We start from the raw sequence: 24837 nt of genomic DNA, 5'->3' as shown, positions 1-24837 counted from the left end.
ATACAGTACAGACCAAAAGTTTGGACACACCTTCTCATTTAAAGATTTTTTTCTGTATTTTCAGGACTTTGGAAATTGTACATTCACACTGAAGGCATCAAAACTATGAATTAACACATGTGGAATTATATACTTAACAAAAAAGTGTGAAACAACTGAAAATATGTCTTATATTCCAGGTTCTTAAAAGTAGCCACCTTTTGCTTTGATGACTGCTTTGCACACTCTTGGCATTCTCTTGATGAGCTTCAAGAGGTAGTCACCCGAAATGGTTTTTACTTCACAGGTGTTTCCTGTCAGGTTTAATAAGTGGGATTTCTTGCCTTATAAATGGGGTTGGGACCATCAGTTGTGTTGTGCAGAAGTCAGGTGGATACACAGCTGACAGTCCTACTGAATAGACTGTTAGAATTTGTATTATGGCAAGAAAAAAGCAGCCAAGTAAAGAAAAACGAGTGGCCATCATTACTTTAAGAAATGAAGGTCAGTCAGTGCGAAAAATTGGGAAAACTTTGAATGTGTCCCCAAGTGCAATTGCAAAAACCATCAAGCGCTACAAAGAAACAGGCTCACATGAGGACCGCCCCAGGAAAGGAAGACCAAGAGTTGCCTCTGCTTCTGAGGATAAGTTTATCCGAGTCACCAGACTCAGAAATCGCAGGTTAACAGCAGCTCAGATTAGAGAGCAGTTCAGTGCCACAAAGAGTTCTAGCAGCAGACACATATCTACAACAACTGTTAAGAGGAGACTTTGTGCAGCAGGCCTTCATGAAAAAATAGCTGCTAGGAAACCACTGCTAAGGACAGGCAACAAGCAGAAGAGACTTGTTGGGGCTAAAGAACACAAGGAATGGACATTAGACCAGTGGAAATCTGTGCTTTGGTCTGATGAGTCCAAATTTGAGATCTTTGGTTCCAACCACCGTGTCTTTGTGCGACACAGAAAAGGTGAACGGATGGACTCTACATGCCTTGTTCCCACCGTGAAGCATGGAGGAGGAGGTGTGATGGTGTGGGGGTGCTTTGCTGGTGACAATGTTGGGGATTTACTCAAAATTGAAGGCATACTGAACCAGCATGGCTACCACAGCATCTTGCAGCGGAATGCTGTTCCATCCGGTTTGCTTTTAGTTGGACCATCATTTATTTTTCAACAGGACAATGACCCCAAACATACCTCCAGGCTGTGTAAGGGCTATTTGACCAAGAAGGAGAGTGATGGGGTTCTACTCCAGATGACCTGGCCTCCACAGTCACCAGACCTGAACCCAATCGAGATGGTTTGGGGTGAGCTGGACCGCAGAGTGAAGGCAAAAGGGCCAACAAGTGCTAAGCATCTCTGGGAACTCCTTCAAGATTGTTGGAAGACCATTTCTGGTGACTACCTCTTGAAGCTCATCAAGAGAATGCCAAGAGTGTGCAAAGCAGTCATCAAAGCAAAAGGTGGCTACTTTGAAGAACCTAGAATATAAGACATATTTTCAGTTGTTTCACACTTTTTTGTTTAGTATATAATTCCACATGTGTTAATTCATAGTTTTGATGCCTTCAGTGTGAATGTACAATTTTCAAAGTCATGAAAATACAGAAAAAAAATCTTTAAATGAGGTGTGTCCAAACTTTTGGTCTGTACCGTGTATTGTGTATGTGTATGTATATTTTTTTTTTTTACAAGTATCATTTATGGTAAGGCACTAGAATTCCTTTAATCCAAACCCCATGGGATCTAGCTAGTACTTGGTTGTCACACATTACAGATTAGTTGGTTGACATAGAACATGTACTCAGTCCTGTCAATATAGCTCATTTGATTTGATTTGAACATGTCAATTGCAAAGAGACTTAATATTTGCAAATTTTGGGAGTATACACGTGTTCCTAGTGGTTAATACGATCAATGAAGACACAAATGAAGGCGCTCTCACCCTTCCCCCGCGCGTGCTGTCTCGCACACCCCCCCCCCCCCCCTGCGCTGCAGAGCCGAAATTCAGTCAGTAAAAAACAAAAGAAGCTGTGTGTGCATGGGATTTCTAAAATGTCAGAGCTTTTGCTGGTACTGTAAAATGCAGCTTCTTTTCTGCAGGAAAAAAAAACTGCTGCAAAAACGCCACATTTGGTCATAACCTTAATTTGATTTCTACTACCTGTTGATTTTTTTTTTTTTTAATTTACATGTGTATTTTTCATCTTTCTAATTCCAGTCCCACTACGTATGTCTTGGATGATGATGAGCCTCGCTTCCTGGAAGAAGTGGATTACAGCGCAGAGAGCAATGATGAAGCCGACGCTGATCTCCCGGATGTAGCTGCAGACTTTGAAACCTTAGCAGTAGAAGATGAAGGATTTTCTGACTCTGAGGTCTCACGAACTTGCCCAAAAAGCGCATAAAAGCGTAAAGAATGTTAACAAGGCCTGCTTTTGGCAATGAAGCATAGGCTGGTAGAATTAAGCAAGAGTTACTCGAGCCAATGAAAGCATTGCTGGCTTGAGTGGACTTTGTTGGGGCCTACTATGGGCATATAAAGCAGAGTCATTTGTTCTTCTGCTTATGTTGCATGTTTTTTCCCCCCTTCAGATGATTTCTCCAATCAAACATGTGCAGATGGCTGACATGCGTGAAAAGCCACATTCAGTATTGTTCATTGCACAGTGTTTATAGTACTTCTTGCTACAGAACTATACTCCTAGGTGTTTTTTATTTGGTTGATTTTTGCACTGTTACATTTCCTTTCCTTGGAAACTTTGTAAAAGCTTCATTGTTCAGTTATGTGTTCACAGTTGTGTCCAACTCTAGCTCAATAGTAGCACTGTTATCTTTACCTTTCTGTTCCGGGTCTCACTAGTGTCAAACAGGCATCTGTATAGCAGTATTTTGGGGGTTGGGATGAGGCATGGTGTGATCATAAATATCCTAAATTCAGGCACACATTTATAGAAATGACTACAGAAACCTAAAAAAAAGGTTTGCTTTGCTTTTATGTGCTGCTTTTTTTGGAGGACAGTTTTAGCTCAATAATGGGTTGCCCAAATAGGTGACCACATAATAAATAGACCGTGCCTAGTCCTCCATCTCTTTGATGCGCCTCTTGGCTCTGACTTGCAAAAATAGGTCCAGAGTGGGGCGGATGTTTGTATGCCTATATGGATCAGGGTTGAAAATTATCCTCGGATATGGACTGTTAATGTGTTATCTGAGCATACTAAATACAATGTCACTTGTCCTTCTCAATATACACATTATGTAGAGGGGCTTCGGACACATTCAGAGCCACTAATCTTGGGAAAACTGATAAAAGGTTAAAGAAAAATGATTATGGCCCATACACTTTACCTTGAGAACAAATATCTAGCAGTATATGGCAGTGTTCCTAGATTTTAAATTGGCCTTGATGCTAAGAGTTTACTATTTTTTTTTTTCCTTCATTCTTGAAAATTACTTCATTCATAAAAACTTGATTTTTATAATTTTCCATCTATGCATTGATGTTTATCTATCATCTCAATGAACAGGCACTAGTCAAATTAGCTCACAGAATGAAGCCTTTAAAGGGACTCTGTCACCTGGTTTTTATCACCTAATCTGAGAGGAGCATAATGTAGAGACAAAGACTCTGATTCCAGCCATGTCGCTTAGTGTACATTTGATAAAATCACTGTTTTTTAGCAGGAGAATAATGATAGAGGACTATTAAACCTGCTTCCAGGTAGTCCTCCATTTTCATGAGCTCTCTATATAGCCCCGCCCCCACCACTGATTGGCAGCTTTCTGTGTACACTGTACATGGGCAGAAAGCTGCCAATCAGTGATGTGGACAGAGCCCTCTGCAGTTGAGAAAACAGTGATTTTATCAAAATGATTTCAAGCAGCCCAATAAGTCATATGTCGCTGGAATCAGGGTCTCTGCCCCTACATTAGGCTATAGCGAAGGAACAAGAACCTGGTGACAGATTCCAGTTAAGCAGTACAGAGTTTAATGGGAAAAAAGCAACAAAATAAGACAGGAACCACAAGTTGCAAGACTATTAATAATAAAAGCATGATTATTTTAATTAATCAATTTCAAAGGACTTAATATTAAAAAAGTCTAGAGGTCAGAAACACAGTAGGTGATATAAAAAAACAATGGACAAGAAGATATGGAACATGGGCTACCTGCAAAGGGGGGTTTATACTTGGATAATTAAAAACAGCATACAACTTGATGTCAGACACAAATATCCTCCAAAGATAGAGATGAGGCTTATAAAAGTGTCCACAGTAACATATAGAATATAGAAACACATGAGACACAAAAAAGAAATACATGTTACTAGAAGAGATTCTCCTAAGCAGATAGCATTCCTCACCCAACGCGCGTTTCGCAGCTGCCAGATCAAGCGGTAAACACAAAGCACATGTCATGTGGAGGTAACTGCCTGAATAGGAGAATCTCCTGTAGAGACACCTGTTATTTATTTCTTCTTGTGCTTTTGTGCTTCGGTCGATCGTTTGGCTGGCAGCTATCTCTGCTGGCTGTTCTATACACAGGATCACTCCTGTGTTCCCTCTAAGAAAGCTGTCGCCAGATGTGTGTGGTGTCGGCTTATCTCGGGTAGAATAATGCAATCGGCAGTCCGAAATTGAACATGCATGATTGACATCTTCCCCCGACGATCAGTTGGTCGGTGCACCCAAAATTAGAGTGTTAGAAAAACCCGTCGATATCGGCGGGATTGGCCAACATTAGTCTATTGTGTATAGGGGCCTTAAAGGGATCCTGACAGGTCCCCCATGTCCTCAAACCCTCCAATATTTGTATATTCCTTTCCAAATACCCTAACAGCCCCTTTTATACTGTTTGACCCATAAACAGATGTTTACAAAGTCTTTTTACAGTCTGTTTTGAATTAGTAAATTTTCTTTTGACTATTCGTCCCACCCAGCATGTTATCACGCCATCTGACTTTTTTTTGCTTCCGCATATGAGCAGTGCGCCTCTGAACCCGGGAAGCGTATACCCGACTTCAGAGGCTCAATGACATATAGGCAAGAAATTTGCGTGCATGCGTGAGCTTTGCAGGGAGCAGAAGATGACGCCGACACTTGCAAATCATGTTATCATGCCCACAGAGGTGTGCTATCATGCTGAGTGGGACGACTAATCTGGGAAAACAAACGCCACCTTTACTAGTAAAAAGGCGAATTTGTATAATATAAACAGACTGTAAAAATACTTTTTTTAAGCATCTGTTTGTGTCGAACAGTATAAAGGGCTGGTTAGGCAGGATATATAGAAAGGTATATACAATTGCTGGTGGGTTGGAGGGCACGGGGGACCAGTCATGTTCCCTTTAAGGAATAATAGGAGGTGGGGGTGCAGTTTCAGTATCTCTCCCTCAGGGCAGAGACACATTGCCATATTTCTCGTGCGAGGATCGCATCATAAACCTCGTACTGACCTTCACCTCTTCTCCTGACCTGACCTTGACAGCTGCATAGAAATCCATCATGCTGTCATTCTCAGGTCAGGAGAGGTGCTGGCCAATCCGTGCAGTGCCATACGATCATCACACGAATTATACAGCAGTCTGTCTCTGCCCTCAGTGTCTATATAAAGATACCTGCTGTGAGAAGAGCGAGCGCTCCGGATGGGGCATCAGACCACACAACCACAACTTAGGTCACAATAAGAAGAGCCCATCCTCATGGAAGGAGGCACAGGTGAGGGAAAGATGCACAATCTGCAGATTAGACTGGACATTTCTGGCAGCTATATATCTGATATACATGTATAACTCCAAAGGAGATATTTTATTTTTAAACGATAGGTGACCCTTAAAATGTGACTGTAGTTATTTTGAATATTCAATTACACTCCATCCATGTCATACTCCTAGGGGTCAAGAAGGAAATCTGAAACATGGGAAATTGTCTTTAGGTGTATTCACACTTTAGAATATCTTTAGTTATGTGTATTATACCTATAAATGACATTAAAGTGAACACACCAATAGGGGTATATAGAGAGTGTATTAAAACAACAACCAGTTTTTGAAACTTTAATCTTGCAAAAATCATTATTTGGTTAGAAAGAAAAGAAACTCTCGAAAGACCACAGCACAAGTCAAGCAGCTCTAATGTGTCAGGGCTTTACCAAATAAAACAGCTCCTGGATTTCAGTGAATTTGACATGACATGCTGAGACATTCAGGTGTCTTTAGTTAGGATTTTTACTTTTTAGCTTGTTCAGGTTTTTGTTTTTTTTTACATGCGATGCATTCTTGAAAATATATAGCATTTATAAATACATGCAGGGATTTACAAAATGTAATGTAACCAACTTCAGGTATAAAGTTTAGAATAAGTTATTAGGATGATAGCCCAATTTCAGATATTTAAACCTTCGGAAACTGTTACAAGTTTTTTTTTTTACGTGCAATATTTAGCTTATAGCAACAAGTAACAACCTGTATTTAACTGTATTGTATAGTCTAGTTTCTGGTGTCTGTGTCCTGTTATATCGTAAAGTATAGATTCTTCTATTTATTCACAACTATGACTTGGAAATCTTTAAATTATAAGTAATGAAATGTTCCCAAGTGCCAGCTGCTACATTTTAATATAGTGAAAAGTGAATTGGGTTCTGTGGTCTGATGTTGGAAGTACAATGATCTGAAACATTTGGTAAGGACAGCAATTACCCGATCACATCTTCAAGTTGCAAATGTTGGCCAAACCGTGTGTGTAAATGTGTTGAACTTCAGCTTTTTGCCCCGAGAAAGAAGGATCTAAATCTCCTTAGATCTGGCCACTCAATTTAATTCACTTTTTCTTTTTACTTAATTTTTGATCTTCATTTTGAAATAAGGATTCTGAAAACTGTGATGTTTCTTATAGTTTGACCAATTTATTGTTTAATTTTCCAAATGCCTCCATATGTAATTGTATGTTTATTATCTTCTCCTCTTTATGTACTGTTGGACTATGTTAAGCCTTGGACGCTGCTGTCCTAAAGTGCACCTTATTCTGTATACTTTTAAATGACGTATTATCCATTAGCTTTACCTTCAATGGAAAATTTTATGTCAAAATAGAAACTGGAATCAAAAAAAGAGATCTTGATGACAGTCTGTGCCATGTTTATTTTCCTTCCAAGATATATCATTAACGTTTGCATTTCAGTTCTGGTGATTACAATATTTCATATACAATAATCTTTGAATGGATTTGCGGCTTTGTCTTTAGGCTGGAGCTCTAAGGTGATTTTTGACCGTGACACTTAGTTGTGTCCATCTCGTGTTAGAATGAGGCTGGATCTGCATGGTGATTTTGGCTTTGATGCTGGGATTAAACAGCGATTTTGGAAGCTACACCGGTCACACGACCAAAGTTTACTAGGTGTTGCTGTTACATCGCAGTCAGTGCAATGCAAGCAAATGGGGTCACACTTAGAAGCTGACTAGTGTGAGAAATCCGACACGGTTGGACTTCTTGCGACTTGGTCGACTCTGTCTCAATTCTACCCCATTCAATTGTATTGCACTGCGATATAGCAGCAACATCTAGTGAAGTTTGGTCGTGTGACAGGTGTCATTGCAAAGTCACCATTTGACCCTAGCCTCATTTGAAAAAATGTGATTTTGTGGCACTAATATAAAAGTATTACAGGTTCTGCTCCTGTTATTCCTTTCAGACTGCAAAGCTTGTATGTCCACCAAATGGTTGTTGGTGGAGGAGCATATCTGGCCAGACTAGTCCATGAGCCTCCTCTAATTGGAAAAACAGCTTTCCCATTTGCAAACTTTATTAATTGGATGAACTGAATGGATAGGTCTGGGCCAATGCTACTCTATCAGCATCTATGAAACAGTGTTATACATAATAATAAAAAATATTAGTAAGTGCCACAAAATCATGTCCTCAAAATGTGATAACATAAAGTGGCCAATCCATTTTAATACAGCTTGATGGCAACTGGAAACTTAAAATGGTTTGATTTTAAAACCTCTTGTCAGACCATTCAGGGGATTTTATGAAAAACCTGAACATGCTGCTCCATAATCAGAATGCTATTATAAAAGAAAAACCTAAAGAAATTAACTGGAATATAAATTGGTATACACGCAACGTGTAGGCACATATTCACACTGGCCACTAACCAGAAAAAACCTAAGATAAAAACAAAATGAACACATACCCTCCAGTAGATAAATCACAATAGCGCAAAATAACATAGGGTACTTGGTTAACATAATTTTGATAAAAAAAACCCCATAAAAGCCATCCCACTTTAAGGTGACCCTATTCGGAACGGTCCAAACCTCTAGTATTGAAACCTTACCATATGTCAAATGACAAATGTGAATAAGGGCTCAGCAGGACCGAGACCCCGATTAATGGACACCAGCCATGGGGAGCTATATAAACACATTTACGTCATTTGAAATAAGGTAAGGTTTTAATACTAGAGGTTAGGACTGTCCCGAGTAGGGTCACCATGATGTGGTGGGATGGCTTTTACGTTTTGTTTTTTTATCAAAATTATGTTAACTAATACCCTATGTTATTTTTATGCAATATTGATATTTATTTCAGGGTATTTGCTCACTTTTTTATCTTAGCATTCTAAAGCTATTATAACCAATGCTTATATTAAGAGCGCTTCTAGCGTGGTCTAGTATTTTAGGGACTGTAGGTACATTTACACAATATATAGGAGTCTGCACTTTCAGTTCCAGATTACTAATATTCCAGGGATGTGGGTCTCGATTCATTATTGCATTTGCTCCTCTTCTCTTTATTGGTGTTTTGTGCCTTTTTTGTGTTTGCACCAAATTCAGCTTTCCATTTGCACCTGTTTTTGAACTCCATTTTATGTATGTGCCTGTTTTTTTTTAGTTCTCCACTGTGGGCATGGTTTAGGGTTTTAGATGTTTTAGCCTGATTCTTCATTTACAACTTTTCAAAAAGTTGCAAATGTGCTCCAGTTCCCACCCGCGTTGATTTTATGTACACCAGGCATTTTTGAGTATTTTTTGTGACATTTTAGAAAACACTTTTTGCTCTAAAAAGTCTCATACACAGCTGAAGACAGGATAAAAAGACCATTTTTGATTAATTTGGCTCAAAAAAGATTAGCAAATACAAGATTAAAAAAGAAAAGTGACTAAAAAACCCTGCATTTGATGTGAACAGCGCATGAACGGATTACGATTACATAGAATGATAAAATGAAACCTTTTTCTTGCACTACCTTAATGCACATGTATGCCCATTATGTTGGCACAAGGTGGAAATATAGTTAGATTCTAGCACACAGATCTACTGGATTAGCTATGCAGTCACTTTTTTAGGACTTCATCAGAGTTGGAATGATTGGCTGCCATGTTTATATTGAGAAAACTATTCTATGTCGAAACGTAAACTTTGGCGTTTTGGAGGTTTTTACCACCCAGAAGAATTCAGTGACTGTTTTCAACCAAACTAATAAATTGCTGCTCATCCGTGTACTTGTATGGACTTAATGTGTGTGGAAACTTTAGATTTTTTTATTTAAATAAAACAATAGTGTCTGAAAGAAAAAAGCTAATGAGTTTCTAAATTTTATCTACTAATAAGAAGTACAAAGTGGACTATGAAAAACCGACTGGCTATCTACACACTGAGTATTTGCAGAAAAATATGCAAAAATATGCTGTAGCGTCGGGCAGAGATGCCGATCCCCTCACCTCCGCGGTCCCGGTCCGGCGTCCTCTGGCTCCCCTCCTGCATCTGCCCGGGGTGCACGCACCACACTCAGTTCCCGGGGTACTGTACTTACGGCGCGCGCTCCCTCCCTCCCTCCCCGCCTGGACGCGCTGTCCACCCCGACTGTGCCTCTAACCAAGCGGCACTCCCTCCGGCGGCACCTCAACCCAGTGGCGCTGTGGCATCCGGCTTAGGACCCCGGCTTTCTGCTCCTCCACGTTTTGGTGGTGACCCTGCCCTATGTCGGGGCTTCATAAATCAGTGCACACTGCACTTTGAGCTCCTGGCACACCAGTTCACCTCCGACCGGGTCAAGGTGGCATTCATCATGTCTCACCTCACCGGAGAAGCGTTGGCGTGGCTTAACCCTCTGTGGGAGAGAGGGGATCCTCTGGTGTCCGACCTCCAGGCCTTCCTCACGGCTTTCCGGAAGGTGTTCGATGAGCCTGGCCGAAAATCTTCGACTGCCTCCTCTCTTCTCCAACTCCGCCAAGGGAGTCTCTCTGTGGGGCAATATGCCGTGCTTTTCCGCACCCTCACATCTGAACTTGCCTGGAACAATGAGGCTCTGGTTTCCACCTTTTGGGAGGGCCTTTCTGGATGGATCAAGGATGAGCTAGCCAGTCGTGACATACCTCCCTCTCTGGACGACCTGGTGTCCTTCGCTACACGGATCGACATCCGTTTTCAGGAGCGTTCTAAGGAGGCGACCCATGAAGACCCCTGCGCCTTGCACCAACCTTTCAAAGGCCAGTCTCGCAACCAGCATCCCCTCTGGTGTCTTCTCCAGAGTCTATGCAAATAGACCAAGTTAAGATGGTCAAGTCTGGCCAGGAGGTCCACCGCGCCGAGGTGAGTTGCTTCTACTGTGGCAGTACAGAGCATCTTATCCGCTCCTGTCTGGTGAGACCGGGAAACTCCAGTGTCTAGGACCACTCAGAGAGGTCGTCTTAGGCAAAAGTTCTTCCTCTCCACCCTTGACTCTGTCCGTTTCGGTTACCAGTGGTGAGACCCGCTTCTTCGAAACTGCTTATCTGGATTCCGGAGCCGCTGGGAACCTCATTCAACTGGCCGTTGTTGAGCGATATTAGATTCCTACCATACGTCTGACTGATCCTTTAACGGTTTCCTCTGTGGATGCAAAGCTTCTCTCTGAGACCATCTTGTTTGTCACTGAGCCTGTGACTCTTCAGGTGGGAATGCTACATTCGGAGAGGATTTCCTTTTACGTGCTGTCCGGTCTCTCTCAACCCCTTCTGCTTGGCCTGCCTTGGTTACGGAGACATGAGCCCATCCTGAATTGGAGCTCGGGTGAGGTGCTCCGTTGGGGTCAGGAATGTCATAAGTCCTGTCTGGTTCTGGTTCGTCCTGCTCGACCTCCGTCTACTCCAGCTAACCTAACTGGCCTGCCGGCACCCTACTGGTCATATGCGGACATCTTTGATAAAAAGGAGGCAGAGACACTACCACCTCATAGGCCGTATGAGTGCCCCATCGACCTAATACCTGGTGCTTCACCTCCTCGAGGGCGAATCTACCCCTTGTCGCTGGCCGAGACCCGTGCTATGTCTGAGTACATAGAAGAGAATCTTGCTAGGGGATTTATTCAGAAGTTCACCTCTGTGGCTGGAGCAGGATTCTTCTTCGTCAGAAAGACGGCTCTCTTTATCCATGTATCGACTATAGGGGCCTAAACCAGATCACCATCAAAAATAAGTACCCCCTGCCTCTCCTCTCAGTGCTGTTTGACCGCCTAAAAGGCGCAAAGATCTTCACTAAGCTTGATCTTCATGGGGCGTACAATGTGGTCTGGATTTGCCAGGGAGACGAGTGGAAGACAGCATTCAACACTCAGGATGGTCACTACGAGTACTGCATGATGCCCTATGGTCTCTGTAATGCTCCAGCCATCTTCCAGGAGTTAGTGAATGGCATCTTCCGAGATCTCCTGTATTCTTCCGTGGTGGTGTACCTGGATGATATCTTGGTGTTCTCCCCTGATCTGCCCTCTCACCGGAGGGATGTTAGTCAGGTACTGCTGAGGCTTTGGAAGAATCGCCTGTATGCAAAGTACGAGAAATGCCTCTTTGAGCAGACCTCCCTACCATTTTTGGGGTATATCATCTCTGAGACCGGACTGCAGATGGATCCTGAGAAGGTGTCTGCCGTCTTAAAGTGGCCCCGACCTGAGGGCTTGAAGGCTATTCAGCGGTTTCTGAGATTCGCTAACTATTACCGCCTCTTCATTCCTCATTTCTCCTCCCGGACTGCTCCCATCTCTGCTCTCACCCGTAAAGGAGCAAATCCCAGGGAATGGACTTCTGAGGCCGAAAGTGCCTTTGTCTCTCTTAAACAAGCCTTCTCCTCCACTCCAGTGCTACATCGTCCAGATTGCAATAAACAGTTCTTTCTGGAGGTTGATGCCTCTTCCTCAGGGGCCGGAGCATTGTTCACCCAGAAATCCTCGTCCGGGCGAATGGTGACCTGTGGCTTCTTCTCCAAACTCTTTTCTCCATCCGAGCACAATTACTACATAGGAGATCAAGAATTGCTGGCCATCAAATTAGCGCTGGAGGAGTGTCGCTACTTGCTTGAGGGGGCTCTGCACTCGGTGGTCATCTACACTAACCATAAAAACCTTGCTTACTTGCAGACCGCCCAAAGACTAAATCCACGTCAGGCCAGTTGGTCTTTGTTCTTTGCTAGTTTCAGTTTCACTCTCCATTACCGCCCGGCAGCAAGAATATTAATATTATTATCCAGAATAATGACTGTTGCTCCGTTTGACCTGTCTCATCTACCTCCTGGTAAGACCTTTGTAGCGGCTCAGGATCGGAAGAGGGTCTTACTCTGGGGTCATTCATCCAAACTGGCTGGTCATGCCGGCCAGAGGAAGACACGTCTGCTCATTGCCTGACATTATTGGTGGCCCACCCTGCGCAAGGATGTTGTGGATTTTGTCACGGCTTGTTCCTCCTGTGCCCGTAACAAGATACCTACGCACCATCCAGCTGATCGTCTTCTTCCTCCCCCCGTGCCTTCTGCTCTTTGGCAACTCATTGCTATGGACTTAATCACTGATCTTCCGGTATCTGACGGTTCTCCGGTCATATGGGTGGTCGCTGACCACTTTTCCAAGATGGCTCACTTCATCCCTCTGCCTGGTCTTCTGTCCGCACCTGTGCTGGCTAAGGACTTCATCCGTCACATCTTTCTTCTCCACGGCTTACCCCTCCACATTGTCTCGGACAGAGGAGTTCAGTTCGCTTCTGGAGAGCCACGTGCAAGCTGCTGGATGTCACTTTGGACTTTTCTTCAGCCTATCATCCTCAGTCCAATCGTCAGGTGGAACGTATTAATCAGATCCTTACCAGTTTTCTTCGGCACTTTGTCAACGCTCACCATAGCGATTGGGTAGAACTTCTGCCTTGGGCTGAGTTTTCTTATAACAACCATGTGAGTGAGTCCTCTGCTAAGTCCCTGTTCTTTGTGGTTTACAGTCGACACCCCCGAATTCCGTTTCCCGTCTCTTCTTCAGTGGACAATCCTGCCGCAGAGTCTCTAGTCAGTGACTTTTCGGTGATTTGGGAAGACACTAGATCTGTGCTTCTTCAGTCCTCCGAGCGGATGAAGAAGCATGCTGATAAGAGACATCTGGATCCACCTCTATTTCGTCCAGGAGACAAGGTCTGGCTTTCCTCCAAATATTTCCGTCTAAAGATACCATCATACACGTTGGGCCCGCGGTTCATCGGTCCTTTTGAGATTTTTGAAACCAATAAATCCAGTGGCTTACAATCTGAAACTCCCTGCCTTCTTACGGATTCCCAATTCCTTTCATATGTCTCTCCTCAAGCCTGTTGTCCTTAATCCTTTCTCTGATGATCCAGGTAGCACTCCAGCTCCAGTCTCCGCTGAGGACGTCTTTGAGGTAGAGAATATTTTGGCCATCAAGAGGGTAATCTTTCCAATCTTTCTTGTGGATTGGAAGGGGTTTGGTCCTGAGGAGAGGTCTTGGGAGCCCAGGGAGAACATTCATGCTCCTCGTCTTCTAGAAAGATTTCTTGCGGGCCTAAAGAAGAGGGGGCGTAAAGGGGGGGGTACTGTAGCGTCGGCGTCTCTGCCTCCTGCCGGGCAGAGACGCCGATCCCCCTCATCGCCGCGATCCCGGGCCGGCGTCCTCCAGCTCCCCTCCTGCATCTCCCCGGGTTGCGCGCACCACGCGCAGTTCCCCGCGCACTGTACTTAAGGCGCGTGCTCCCTCCCTCTTAAAGGGGCCGAGCGCGCCGTCCTAAAGAGTCCCCGGCTAATGGCAGGAGGACTGCTCTTATATAAGGCACCTCCTCTAAAATGGAGGTGCATGTGCAAGATTGTTGTTTGTGTGCTAACACTCTCCTCAGTCCTCAGGTTCCAGTGCCCGCCAGCCTGTCTATCAGCCGTGCCCGCCTGCTTGTCTACCCGCATCACCTGCCTGTCTACCAGCCGTGTTCATCTGCTGTGCCCGTCGGCCTCAGCCATCAGTCCCGTGGGAGTCGCCTGCTCTCACACAAGGTCTGTCCCAGAGTGGCACCTGGTTCACCTTCCCGGTCCCTCCTTGGTTCACGGAGTCGACTAAGCCGCCGTTTGGCCAGGGTCGGTCCGGGTAGGCACTTAGTTACACCCCTCTGGTCCCTCCTTGTATCACAGCACAGAGGTTCCACCCCCGGATCCGTAACATATGCGCATTGCTTTTACAGTCTTTTTATGCATTGATTTGAATGGGTGAAAAATGCTGGAGATTTGAAAAAACTCTTTGGCTCAAATCTGCAAGGGAAAAAATTAGCAACATCTGCATGAGATTTCAGAAATCTCATTCGCTTTGCTGATTCTGTAAAGGGCTGCATTTTTTAACTTGGCAAAAACTGTGTGTGAACAAGCCCTATGTATTATAAAGGATATTGTTTATTAGGCAACAAAACTCTTAAAATGGTATGTGTTGCCCATAGCCAACAATCAGAGGTCGGCTTTTATTTTACCGTAGTGTAGGAAATGAAGGTCAATTGTATACTTCCTTGTCGATAAAAGACTATATTGCTGATCAATTTATGGAGGTTTCTTTTCATCAAAAAGCAGTATACATGTTTGGGTGTGGAAGTGGTGTAACAGAGGATCCAGGACTGATGCTACGAAAATAACCACATGTTTGGTTACCGATAATTGTTGTGGACATCCACGTGAGGATTGTGAGAAGCTCAAATGAATTAAACGGAAGCATGTAGCATATTGCAATTGGAGGGATATGATCGTAGACGGCCATTTGGACCCATTGCAATTCATCATGACTGGTGAAGCATGGCTCCATCTAATCAAGTTACAGAACAATACGTGCTAGTGATTCACACAAGCTGAACCAACAGCCACTTCCTGATCCCAAAATGCACTTTTGTGCCAAGCTATGGGTGTACAGATTATGGGTTCAATATGCTTTGATGAAAATGTGAACAGAACTGTGTACATGGACAACTTCCAGCAATTCTACGCACAGATACCTGATCAAGAGCTTTGGTATTGCTTCTTTCTCCAAGAAACCCGGTTCTGTTTTTCGTGGTTGTAATGCACACGCCCGGACTGCGTGTGCGTGTATATGTAGTGATTCTACTGGACCGTACCGGAGAGTGAATGCCTGGAGGGGCGTAACTAAGTATCCACCCGATCCGACCAAGGTCGCACGACGGCATACGACGCCAGTGCACCAAGGAGGAACCGAGCAGAGGGACCAGGGGCTACTCCAGGTCAGACCCCGGACACGGCTGTTGACCCACACCGGGGAATACAGGAACAGGCAGGTTAGACTGGCACACAGACGGGTGGCTGCTGGCAAGCACGACTGGTATGCAAACAGGGAGGTACTGACAGGTATGGCCGGTATGCAGGCAGATGGATGCTGGTAAGCACGACTGGTATGCAGGCAGGGAGGTACTGGGAGGTTACGACAGGTTGGAGCACAGAGTGGATAGGTCCCAGTACAGACTGGGACTCCGGAACAGAACCGCAGATGCGGTGGACAAACACAACAGAGTGAGGCCGCCCGGAGCGGCGAGCAAGAGCAGAGCAAGATGATACCGCCTGGAGCGGTGAGCGAGAGTAGAGCAGAACTAGACTGCTGGAGCAGTGAGCAAAGGGTCAGAGCAGAGCGAGACTGCCGGAGCAATGAGCAAAGGGTCAGAGCAGAGTGAGACTGCCGGAGCAGTGAGCAAAGGGTCAGAGCAGGCAAGAGCCGCCGGAGCGGTGAGCAAGGCAGGGCAGAGGGGACAGGGCTCTGTTCACACGGAACAGACAGGAAGGGAAAGGCAGAACCAGATACCCACAGGGTACTTGCAGTGAAGTAGCGAGTGGACCACAAACTCACAAACGGAAGTACAGTGACAACGAGCAGGAGTTAGGTACGAGTTCAGACTCTGCAGAAAAAGGGAAGATATGGGCGTAGAGAGAGACTGGAAACAGGCTGGAAGATAGGGCAGGAACAGACACTGGGAAAAGACACAGACAACAGATCTAGGTATGCGGCCCCTAGAGGGCAGAAGGAACAGGCTAAGACATGGGAACTGATACCCCAAGGCAGGAGACATAGACAGGACCTGGCACATCAGTGACTAGAAGCCAACTGACAGAACAAGATGCTCAGGCAAGGATTCCAGGGAGGAGCTGGGTTAAATACCAGGTGACAGACAGCAATAGGCTGAGGAAGCATCAGGGGTGTGTCTGCAGCAGCTACAAGAAACAGGAAGTTCAGCAGGCGTCGCCCTAAGCAGACAGAGCAGAGCAAAGCAGACAATATGGAAAGAAGCCAAAGTGATAGTCTGGACTGGAAATCAAGTGCGCGCTCTTGCACAGTGGGAGATGGACCACTATGCAAGGATGCCGCCAGGTATGTTACAGTACCCCCCCTTACGCCCCCTCTTCTTCAGGCCTGCCAGAATCTTCCGCAGGGAATTCGAGGGCCAATCCTTCACTTCAAGGAGATTACTTCTACTGTCCACAGAAAAAACTGGTCTCATCTGGGTAGCTAGGATGCTACCTCCTATCCAGCCATCCTCAGCAACAGATGAAATTGGTGGAGTACCAGGAACAGCACACAAGGAAGTCTCTCTCCACATATTTTCAGGTCGCACCCCAGAGGGTACAGGAGACAACTGGAAGTCCTCTGCCGGGTTGGAGGGGGGCAGAGACTCAGGGGTAACCTCTGCTTCGGGGTACTTCTTGTCAAGCTCACAGGAAGAAATGGGCGGGGTATCAGGTACAAGGTGAAGAAAAGTCACTGTCCCTTTGTCATCTGGTGGTACCCCGGAGGATTCAGGAAACAACTGGAGGTCCTCCGCCGGGTCGGAGGGGTGCAGAAACTCGGGGGTAACCTCTGCTTCGGAGTACACTAGGTCGGACTCACTGGACGAAGCGGGCGAGGTATCAGGTGCAGAGTATAGGAAAGTCTCTGTCCATTCGCTACTAGGTAGCACCCCGAAGGGTTTAGGAGACAACTGGAGGTCCTCCGCCTGGTCGGAGGGTTGTAGAGACTCGGGGATAACCTCTGCTTCGGAGTACACTAGGTCGGACTCGCTGGACGAAGCGGGCGAGGTATCAGGTACCGGGTGTAGGGAAGTCTCTCTCCTTTTGTCATCAAGTGGTATCCCGGAGGATTCAGCAGGCAACAGGGGGTCCTCCGCCAGGTTGTAGAGGTGCACGGACTCGGAGGTAATCACTGCTTCGGAGTACCCTTGGACAGGCTCACCGGGTAAAGTGGGTGAAGTATCAGATACCGGGTGCAGGAAGTCCTCCTGTGTGGATTCTGGGTGGGCAGCAGTCTCTTTGGGCAGGAGAACTGGTGCGCTACCCATGCACATTACCCGTCGGGGCTGCTCCGGGATACTGGGAAGTGAAGCTTCAGCAGGGAATTCAAGGTTGGGGTCAGGAGGTCTTTGGGAGGACAGACCCTGGCGTGACGGCTTGCCTCTATGCCTAGCACGTCTGGACTGCCTCTTGAGGTTGGGAGAAGTATTCCGGAGAGCGTAGTCATCCTGTGTGGATTCTGGGTGGGCAGTAGTCTCTTCGGGCAGGAGGACTAGTGCGCTACCCACACACATTACCCATCGGGGCTGCTCCGGGATATTGGGAAGTGAAGCTTCAGCAGGGGCTTCCGGGTTAGGGTCATCGAAGACCATTAGAAAGGCCACCAGGAAGGCCTGCAGGTCCAGGACGATAGGATCCTGTGCGTCCCATAGGGGGGTGATCCATTTCAAGGCATCACCCGCTAGGTAAGACATCATGAATCCCACCTTAACCCGATCGGTGGGAAAACAAAGAGGGTAGAACTTGAAGTGTAGCAAGCATTGCTCCACAAATGCACGACTCAGTCTTAGATCCCCATAGTACCGTGGCGGATCCGCAGGAATGAGTGCTGATAGATCCATCTGGACGGGTGCGTAATTCGCCTGGAACTCAGCTGGTAGCAAAAAAAAAATAAATTTCTTCTAGATGCACGTATTCGCTGAAAAATGTCTCAGAGAGCGAAGGCCGTGGGGCTCAACGGGAACCATGGCCTGAGCATGCTGTAATGCACACGCCCGGACTGACTGGCGTGTGCGTGTATATGTAGTGATTCCACTGGACCGTACCGGAGAGTGAATGCCTGGAGGGGCGTAACTAAGTATCCACCCGATCCGACCAAGGTCGCACGACGGCATGACACCAGTGCACCAAGGAGGAACCGAGCAGAGGGACCAGGGGCTACTCCAGGTCAGACCCCGGACACGGCTGTTGACGCACACCGGGGAATATAGGAACAGGCAGGTTAGGCTGGCACACAGACGGGTGGCTGCTGGCAAGCACAACTGGTATGCAAACAGGGAGGTACTGACAGGTACGGCTGGTATGCAGGCAGGTGGATGCTGGTAAGCACGACTGGTATGCAGGCAGGGAGGTACTGGCAGGTACGACAGGTTGGAGCACAGAGTGGATAGGTCCCAGTACAGACTGGGACTCGGGAACAGAACCACAGATGCGGTGGACAAACAGCAGAGTGAGGCCGCCCGGAGCGGCGAGCAAGAGCAGAGCAAGACGAGACTGCCGGAGCAGTGAGCAAAGGGTCAGAGCAGAGCGAGACTGCCGGAGCAGTGAGCAAAGGGTCAGAGCAGAGCGAGACTCCCGGAGCAGTGAGCAAAGGGTCAGAGCAGAGCGAGACTGCCGGAGCGGTGAACAAGGCAGAGCAGGCAGAAACCGCCGGAGCGGCGAGCAAGGCAGGGCAGAGGGGACAGGGCTCTGTTCACACAGAACAGACAGGAAGGGAAAGGCAGAACCAGATACCCACAGAGTACTTGCAGTGAAGTAGCGAGTGGACTACAAACTCACAAATGGAAGTACAGTGACAACGAGCAGGAGTTAGGTACGAGTTCAGACTCTGCAGAAAAAGGGAAGATATGGGCGTAGAGAGAGACGGGAATCAGGCTGGAAGATAGTTAGGGCAGGAACAGACACTGGGAAAAGACTCAGACAACAAATCTAGGTATGCGGCCCCTAGAGGGCAGAAGGAACAGGCTAAGACACGGGAACTGATACCCCAAGGCAGGAGACATAGACAGGACCTGGCACATCAGTGACTAGAAGCCAACTGACAGAACAAGATGCTCAGGCAAGGATTCCAGGGAGGAGCTGGGTTAAATACCAGGTGACAGACAGCAATAGGCTGAGGAAGCATCAGGGGTGTGTCTGCAGCAGCTACAAGAAACAGGAAGTTCAGCGGGCGTCGCCCTAAGCAGACAGAGCAGAGCAAAGCAGACAATATGGAAAGAAGCCAAAGTGATAGTCTGGACTGGAAATCAAGTGCGCGCTCTTGCACAGTGGGAGATGGACCACTATGCAAGGACGCCGCCAGGTATGTTACAGTGGTCCACCCTAAGACATACTACTACATGTGCAAATCATAAATCAAAATGTGATATATAAATGTTTTCCACATCCTTGTTCTCTCCATGTGCATTTCCGTGGTCAAGGGGAAGGGAATGAGGTTTACTTGGTCTCCTCGATATCGAGAAATATCGGATCGGATCGGAACGATACCCAAAAAATATCGGATATCGCCGATTCCGATACCGGAAACCCATGCAAGTCAATGGGACACAAATATCGGAATGAAAATAAACCCTTTCTTTCCTTGTAGGTTAATTCTACATAAAGGAAAACAACTAAGAATAATGTAGAATGTATTGGGGGAGGTGGGGGAGACAATAAAGGCATAGAGGTTTAGCCCAATCAAATGGAATAGCAGGAATTAATATTTTTTTTAAGACGTTCTGAGTTACGAAAATATTGACTATGTTTAAGTTTTTTCATATTTTGTCAGATATTTATGTTTCACTACTTCCATGCTCTTCACCTTCTTTTTTACTTCTCCCACACTTTCTCCTTCATCATCCTCAGCATCAGCATCTTTTTCATCAACTTCTTCTTCACCTTCTTCATCTTCTTCTTCTTCACCTTCTTTGTATTATTTTATTTTTTTTTTTTTTTACATTCTTCATATTCTTCTTATTCAACTATTATTCTTCTTCATATTTTACTTCTTCATCTTCTTCATATTCTTCTTCATCATATTCTTATTTGTGACAGGCATTCCTGTAGTTGTTATCTATAAAAGTTTGAAGATTACACCTTTCTTTCTGCCTGTCACAAAAGATTTACAACAGGATTTGTCCGCGTTCAGTTTGGCCTGCAGCAGCAGGTCTTTTCCAGGGGCACCACGAGGAGGAACGGACTCACCCCCATACACTGCTTAGTCTTCTTCGGCTTATAATTTAGATAATATCTTTTGCTCTGATTTTTAGTCTTATGCTTAATGTTCTTCCACTTTTTGTTCTGCAGCTTCTTGTTCTTCTGCTTCTTGGTTTTCTGTCTCTTGTTCTTCTGTATCTTGGTGGTTGTCTTCTTCTTTGTCCTCTTGGTCATCTTCTTCAGGGTCATCTTCTTGGTCTTTGGGGTGGTCTTCAGGGTCGTCGTCTTCGGGGTGGTCTTCAGGGTCGTCGTCTTCGGGGTCCTCGTCTTCTTCGGGGTGGTCTTCAGGGTCGTCGTCTTCGGGGTCCTCATCTTCTTCGTGGTGGTCTTCAGGGTCCTCGTCTTCGGGGTCCTCGTCTTCTTCAGGGTGGTCTTCAGGGTCCTTGTCTTTAAGGTCGTCGTCAGGGAGATCCAGAGTGATTACCAAGAACCATTTTAAAAAGCTTGAACTTGGAAATGTAGCAGAAGATACAAGAAGGCTGAGGAACTGCCGAGAACCAGCTGACGGTACTGGAACTCAGATGGGTAGCAGAAGGTACCCATGAAAAAAAAGCTGCAAGGCCGCGAGCCGGCCGCAGTTACCAAAACTCACAGTCCTACAGGGGCTGCTTGTCCTATTGGCACTATGGAACCAGACTTCATTGCCAGATCCCGCAGCCCACATAGGAGTCACCTAAACTGCAGGCACCATAGAGTCGGCTAACACGACTGCAACACGACAGGACAACGAATTGGAGGCAAAGTGATGTTGACACTACCCAGAAACAGCTGGCATGCTGGAACCAGGCTGGGTAGGAGGGAGTACCCATGCCAAAGACACTGCCAGGAAACAGCTGACGGTACTGGAACCCGGATGGGTAGCAGAAGGTACAAGAGCAAATGGAACTACTGAGAACCAGCTGACGGTACTGGAACCCGGATGGGTAGCATAAGGTACAAGAGCCAATGGAACTACCGAGGACCAGCTGACGGTACTGGAACTCTGTTACTAAGCAGGAGGTACCTGTGCCAGAAAGCACTACCAAGGACCAGCAGACGTTGGTGGAACTTGGATACCGAGAAGGAGGCAACTAAGCCAAAGGCACTACCGGGGATCAGCTGACGTTACTGAACCCCAATAACACTGGACCAAGTGTTAACTGTGCAGACAGCACTTCTGAACAGCAACTGGCGGTGTTGGAGCCCAGGGTAAATACTGGAAACAGAGGAGCCAGAGGTGTAATTGGAGCAACTTTAAAATCTGTAGTAGTGAGAATGTGGACAGAGCAGGAGAATTTGCCCGACACACAGCAGGGGATCAGCTGGCGTTACTGAACCCCAATAACATGGCAGCAAGCATTGACTGTGCAGATGGCACTTCTGAGCAGCAACTGGCGGTGTTGGAGCTCAGGGATTACAGTTCAGGTGGTAGAAACATGAACACAACAGGAGACCTGGATACTGTTGCCAACCAATTATTTATTCTGGAAGAGGACTGGCAAATTCATGCGAGATCCAGGCCTTGTTCATTTTCAGAAAAGTAAGCCGGTCAACGTTATCGGAGGATAGGCGCATGCGACGGTCTGTTAGTACACCACCTGCGGCACTAAAGACGCGTTCCGATAGTACACTAGCAGCAGGGCAAGCCAGCACCTCCAATGCACACTGGCTAAGCTCTGGCCATGTATCCAGCTTAGAGACCCAAAACTTGAAGGGGGAAGAGCCGTCTGGGAGTACACTGAGAGGGAAAGACATGTAGTCTGTCACCATCTGACGGAAACGTTGCCTCCTGATGACTAGAGCCGTCTGTGATGGTGTAGACATTTATGGCGGCGGGGACACAAAACTTTGCCACATTTGGGCCATACTGTTCTTGCCTTGTGCTGCTTCTGCTCCCTCTTTGTGCAGAGCTTCCTCCACTGCCTCGACGCACTGAGCTGCTTTGTAAAGCACTAGCAGCACTGCTCTCAGTTGGAATGGAGAACATGATGGAATGCACCAGTGCGTCTTGGTACTCCCGCATTTTACGCTCCCGGTTCAACGGTGTTATGAGGCTTTGTAAGTTGTCCCGGTAGCGAGGATCTAGGAGGGTGGACACCCAATAATCAGCCGTGTTGAGAATGTTGGCGATGCGGCGGTCGTTTCTCAGGCACTGCAGCATGAAATCAACCATGTGCTGCAGACTGTCAACCGGCCAAGAAACGCTGTCCCCTGCTTGAGGCGTGATCTCTGCCTGCTCTGCATCACCCCACCCTCGCTCTAGATACTGACTACTAGAGCATTGTGTACCTCCCTCCTCTGGACAGATGTCTTCCTCCTCCATTGACTCCTCCTCATCCTCCTCACAAAGTGTCCCCTGCCTAGGCCTTTGTGAGGAACCACGTTGCGCAGACTGTACAGAAGCAGATGGCATTTGTGACTCCTCATCCTCCACCTCTTCCAAAACCTCCTCCCTTAGTGCTTGCAGTGTTTTTTCAAGCAGGCAGATAAGGGGGATAGTCATGCTGACTAGTGCATCATCTGCACTCGCCATCCACGTAGAATAATCGAAGGCACGCAAAACGTGGCAAATGTCCTTTATAGGGGCCCACTCAGTGGTCGTGAAGTGTGAACGGCGCGCACTGCGACTTGTTTGCGTCTACTGCAGCTGGTACTCCATTACTGCTGCCTGCTGCTCACACAACCTCTCCAACATGTGTAACGTTGAATTCCACCTGGTGGGTAGGTCACATATGATGCGATGTTCCGAAAGACGTAATCGGCGCTGCAGAGCTGCAATGCGCGATCTTACGCTGCTGGAACGCCGCAAGTGAGCGCACTCTCTGCGTACCTTGTGCAGCAGTGCATCAAGATCCGGATAGTCCCTCAAAAAACTCTGCACGACCAAGTTGAGCACATGTGCCAGACATGGGATGTGAGTGAGGTTGCCTAGGCCCAGAGCTGCCACCAGATTTCGGCCATTGTCACACACTACCATGCCTGGCTGGAGATTCGCTGGCACAAACCACACGTCGCTCTGCTGCTTGATGGCATTCCAGAGCTCCTGCGCTGTGTGGCTTCGATTCCCCAAAGAAATTAATTTTAATACGGCCTGTTGACGTTTGGCCACGGCTGTGCTCATATCGGTCACCATAACAGGTAACCGTTCACGGGTCGATGTGGTGGAGACCGTGACGGCTCCTGCAGCGCTGATTCAGAGGAACTGGAGTATGAGGAGGAGTCAATGTGTACAGATTGGATTCCTGCAATCCTTGGAGTTGGCAGAACACGTACAGCGCCACTCTCAAGATCTGTACCTGGCTCCACAACATTTACCCAATGGGCAGTGAGGGAAAGGTATCGTCCCTGTCCATGCTTACTGGTCCACGCATCGGTGGTCAGGTGGACCTTGCTACTGACGGCGTTTTGTAGCGCATGTTTAATTTTTCCCTCCACATGCTGTTGCAGGGCAGGGACGGCTTGCCTGCTGAAATAAAAGCGGCTGGGCACGTTGTATTGTGGGACTGCAAATGCCATAAAGTTACGGAAGGTGTCAGTCTCCACCAGCCTGAATGATAGCATTTCAAGGGCCAGTAGTTTTGCAATGCCAGCATTCAGAGCCTGTGCTCGGGGGTGGTTTGCAGAGTATGGGTGCCTTTTCTCCCATGCCTGTGCTAACAATGGCTGTAGACTGGCCTGGGAGTGTGAGGATGACAGGGACCGTGGTGCTGTGGGTGGAATTACACTGTGTCTCTGTACAACAGTGCCAGAGGTTCTTCCATGGCGATCCTGTGAGGAAGCCGAACCAGCTGTGTGTGAGCTGGAGGAAGAGGCTACAACACGAGCTGAAGAGGTGGTAGGTGGCGCTGTAGGTTGACCTAGGTTTTCAGTGTGTTTTTGTATCTCCACCACGTGCTTGGTCCGCACATGTTTCCACATATTTGTGGTATTGAGGTTGCTGACACTTTTCCCTCTTTTCACCTTCTGATTACACAGCTTGCATTTGACAAAGCAAATGTCATCTGCAACTGTGTCAAAAAAGGACCAGGCACTGCAAGTCCTGGGAGCGCCCGCTTTGGATTTTGGAAGAGCCATGCTCCTAATGGGTGCCGAAGTGGAGGCTACAGGCAACCAAGTCTGCCCCCTCCCTCTCCCTCCTTTTTGAGCTGTTCGGGGAATCTCTTCCTCAGAGCTGCTCCCACCACCTTCCTGTCCCTCACGCCATGATGGGTCAAGGACCTCATCATCTACACCACCCTCTTCAAACAACTGCTTCTCCTGGGTAGTCTCGACAGTACAGTACGCACCAGAAAGTGGCACCTGTGTCTCATCATCAGATGCGTGCTGAGGTG

The 24837-nt window shown here is 46.8% G+C and overlaps 1 protein-coding gene across 3 annotated transcripts in view; it reads left to right on the top strand.

The window, feature by feature from the left end:
- Positions 1–9536, top strand: part of AGTPBP1 (ATP/GTP binding carboxypeptidase 1) — a 189108-nt gene extending 179572 nt beyond the window's left edge. For all 3 annotated transcript variants that reach the window (XM_073670940.1, XM_073670941.1, XM_073670942.1), the window contains one exon: positions 2202–9536. In XM_073670940.1, coding sequence (XP_073527041.1) covers positions 2202–2388 — 187 coding nt within the window. In that variant the 3' untranslated portion in view covers positions 2389–9536. The remainder of the gene's footprint in view (positions 1–2201) is intronic.
- The last annotated feature ends 15301 nt before the right edge of the window (positions 9537–24837 follow it).

Source organism: Phyllobates terribilis, unplaced genomic scaffold (genome assembly GCF_046119375.1).
Source record: "Phyllobates terribilis strain yellow unplaced genomic scaffold, ASM4611937v1 Scaffold_1__5_contigs__length_1240528914, whole genome shotgun sequence".
Taxonomy (NCBI): domain Eukaryota; kingdom Metazoa; phylum Chordata; class Amphibia; order Anura; family Dendrobatidae; genus Phyllobates; species Phyllobates terribilis.
Note: the sequence above shows the minus strand (reverse complement) of the source record. Positions and strands in the feature narration are given on the sequence as shown.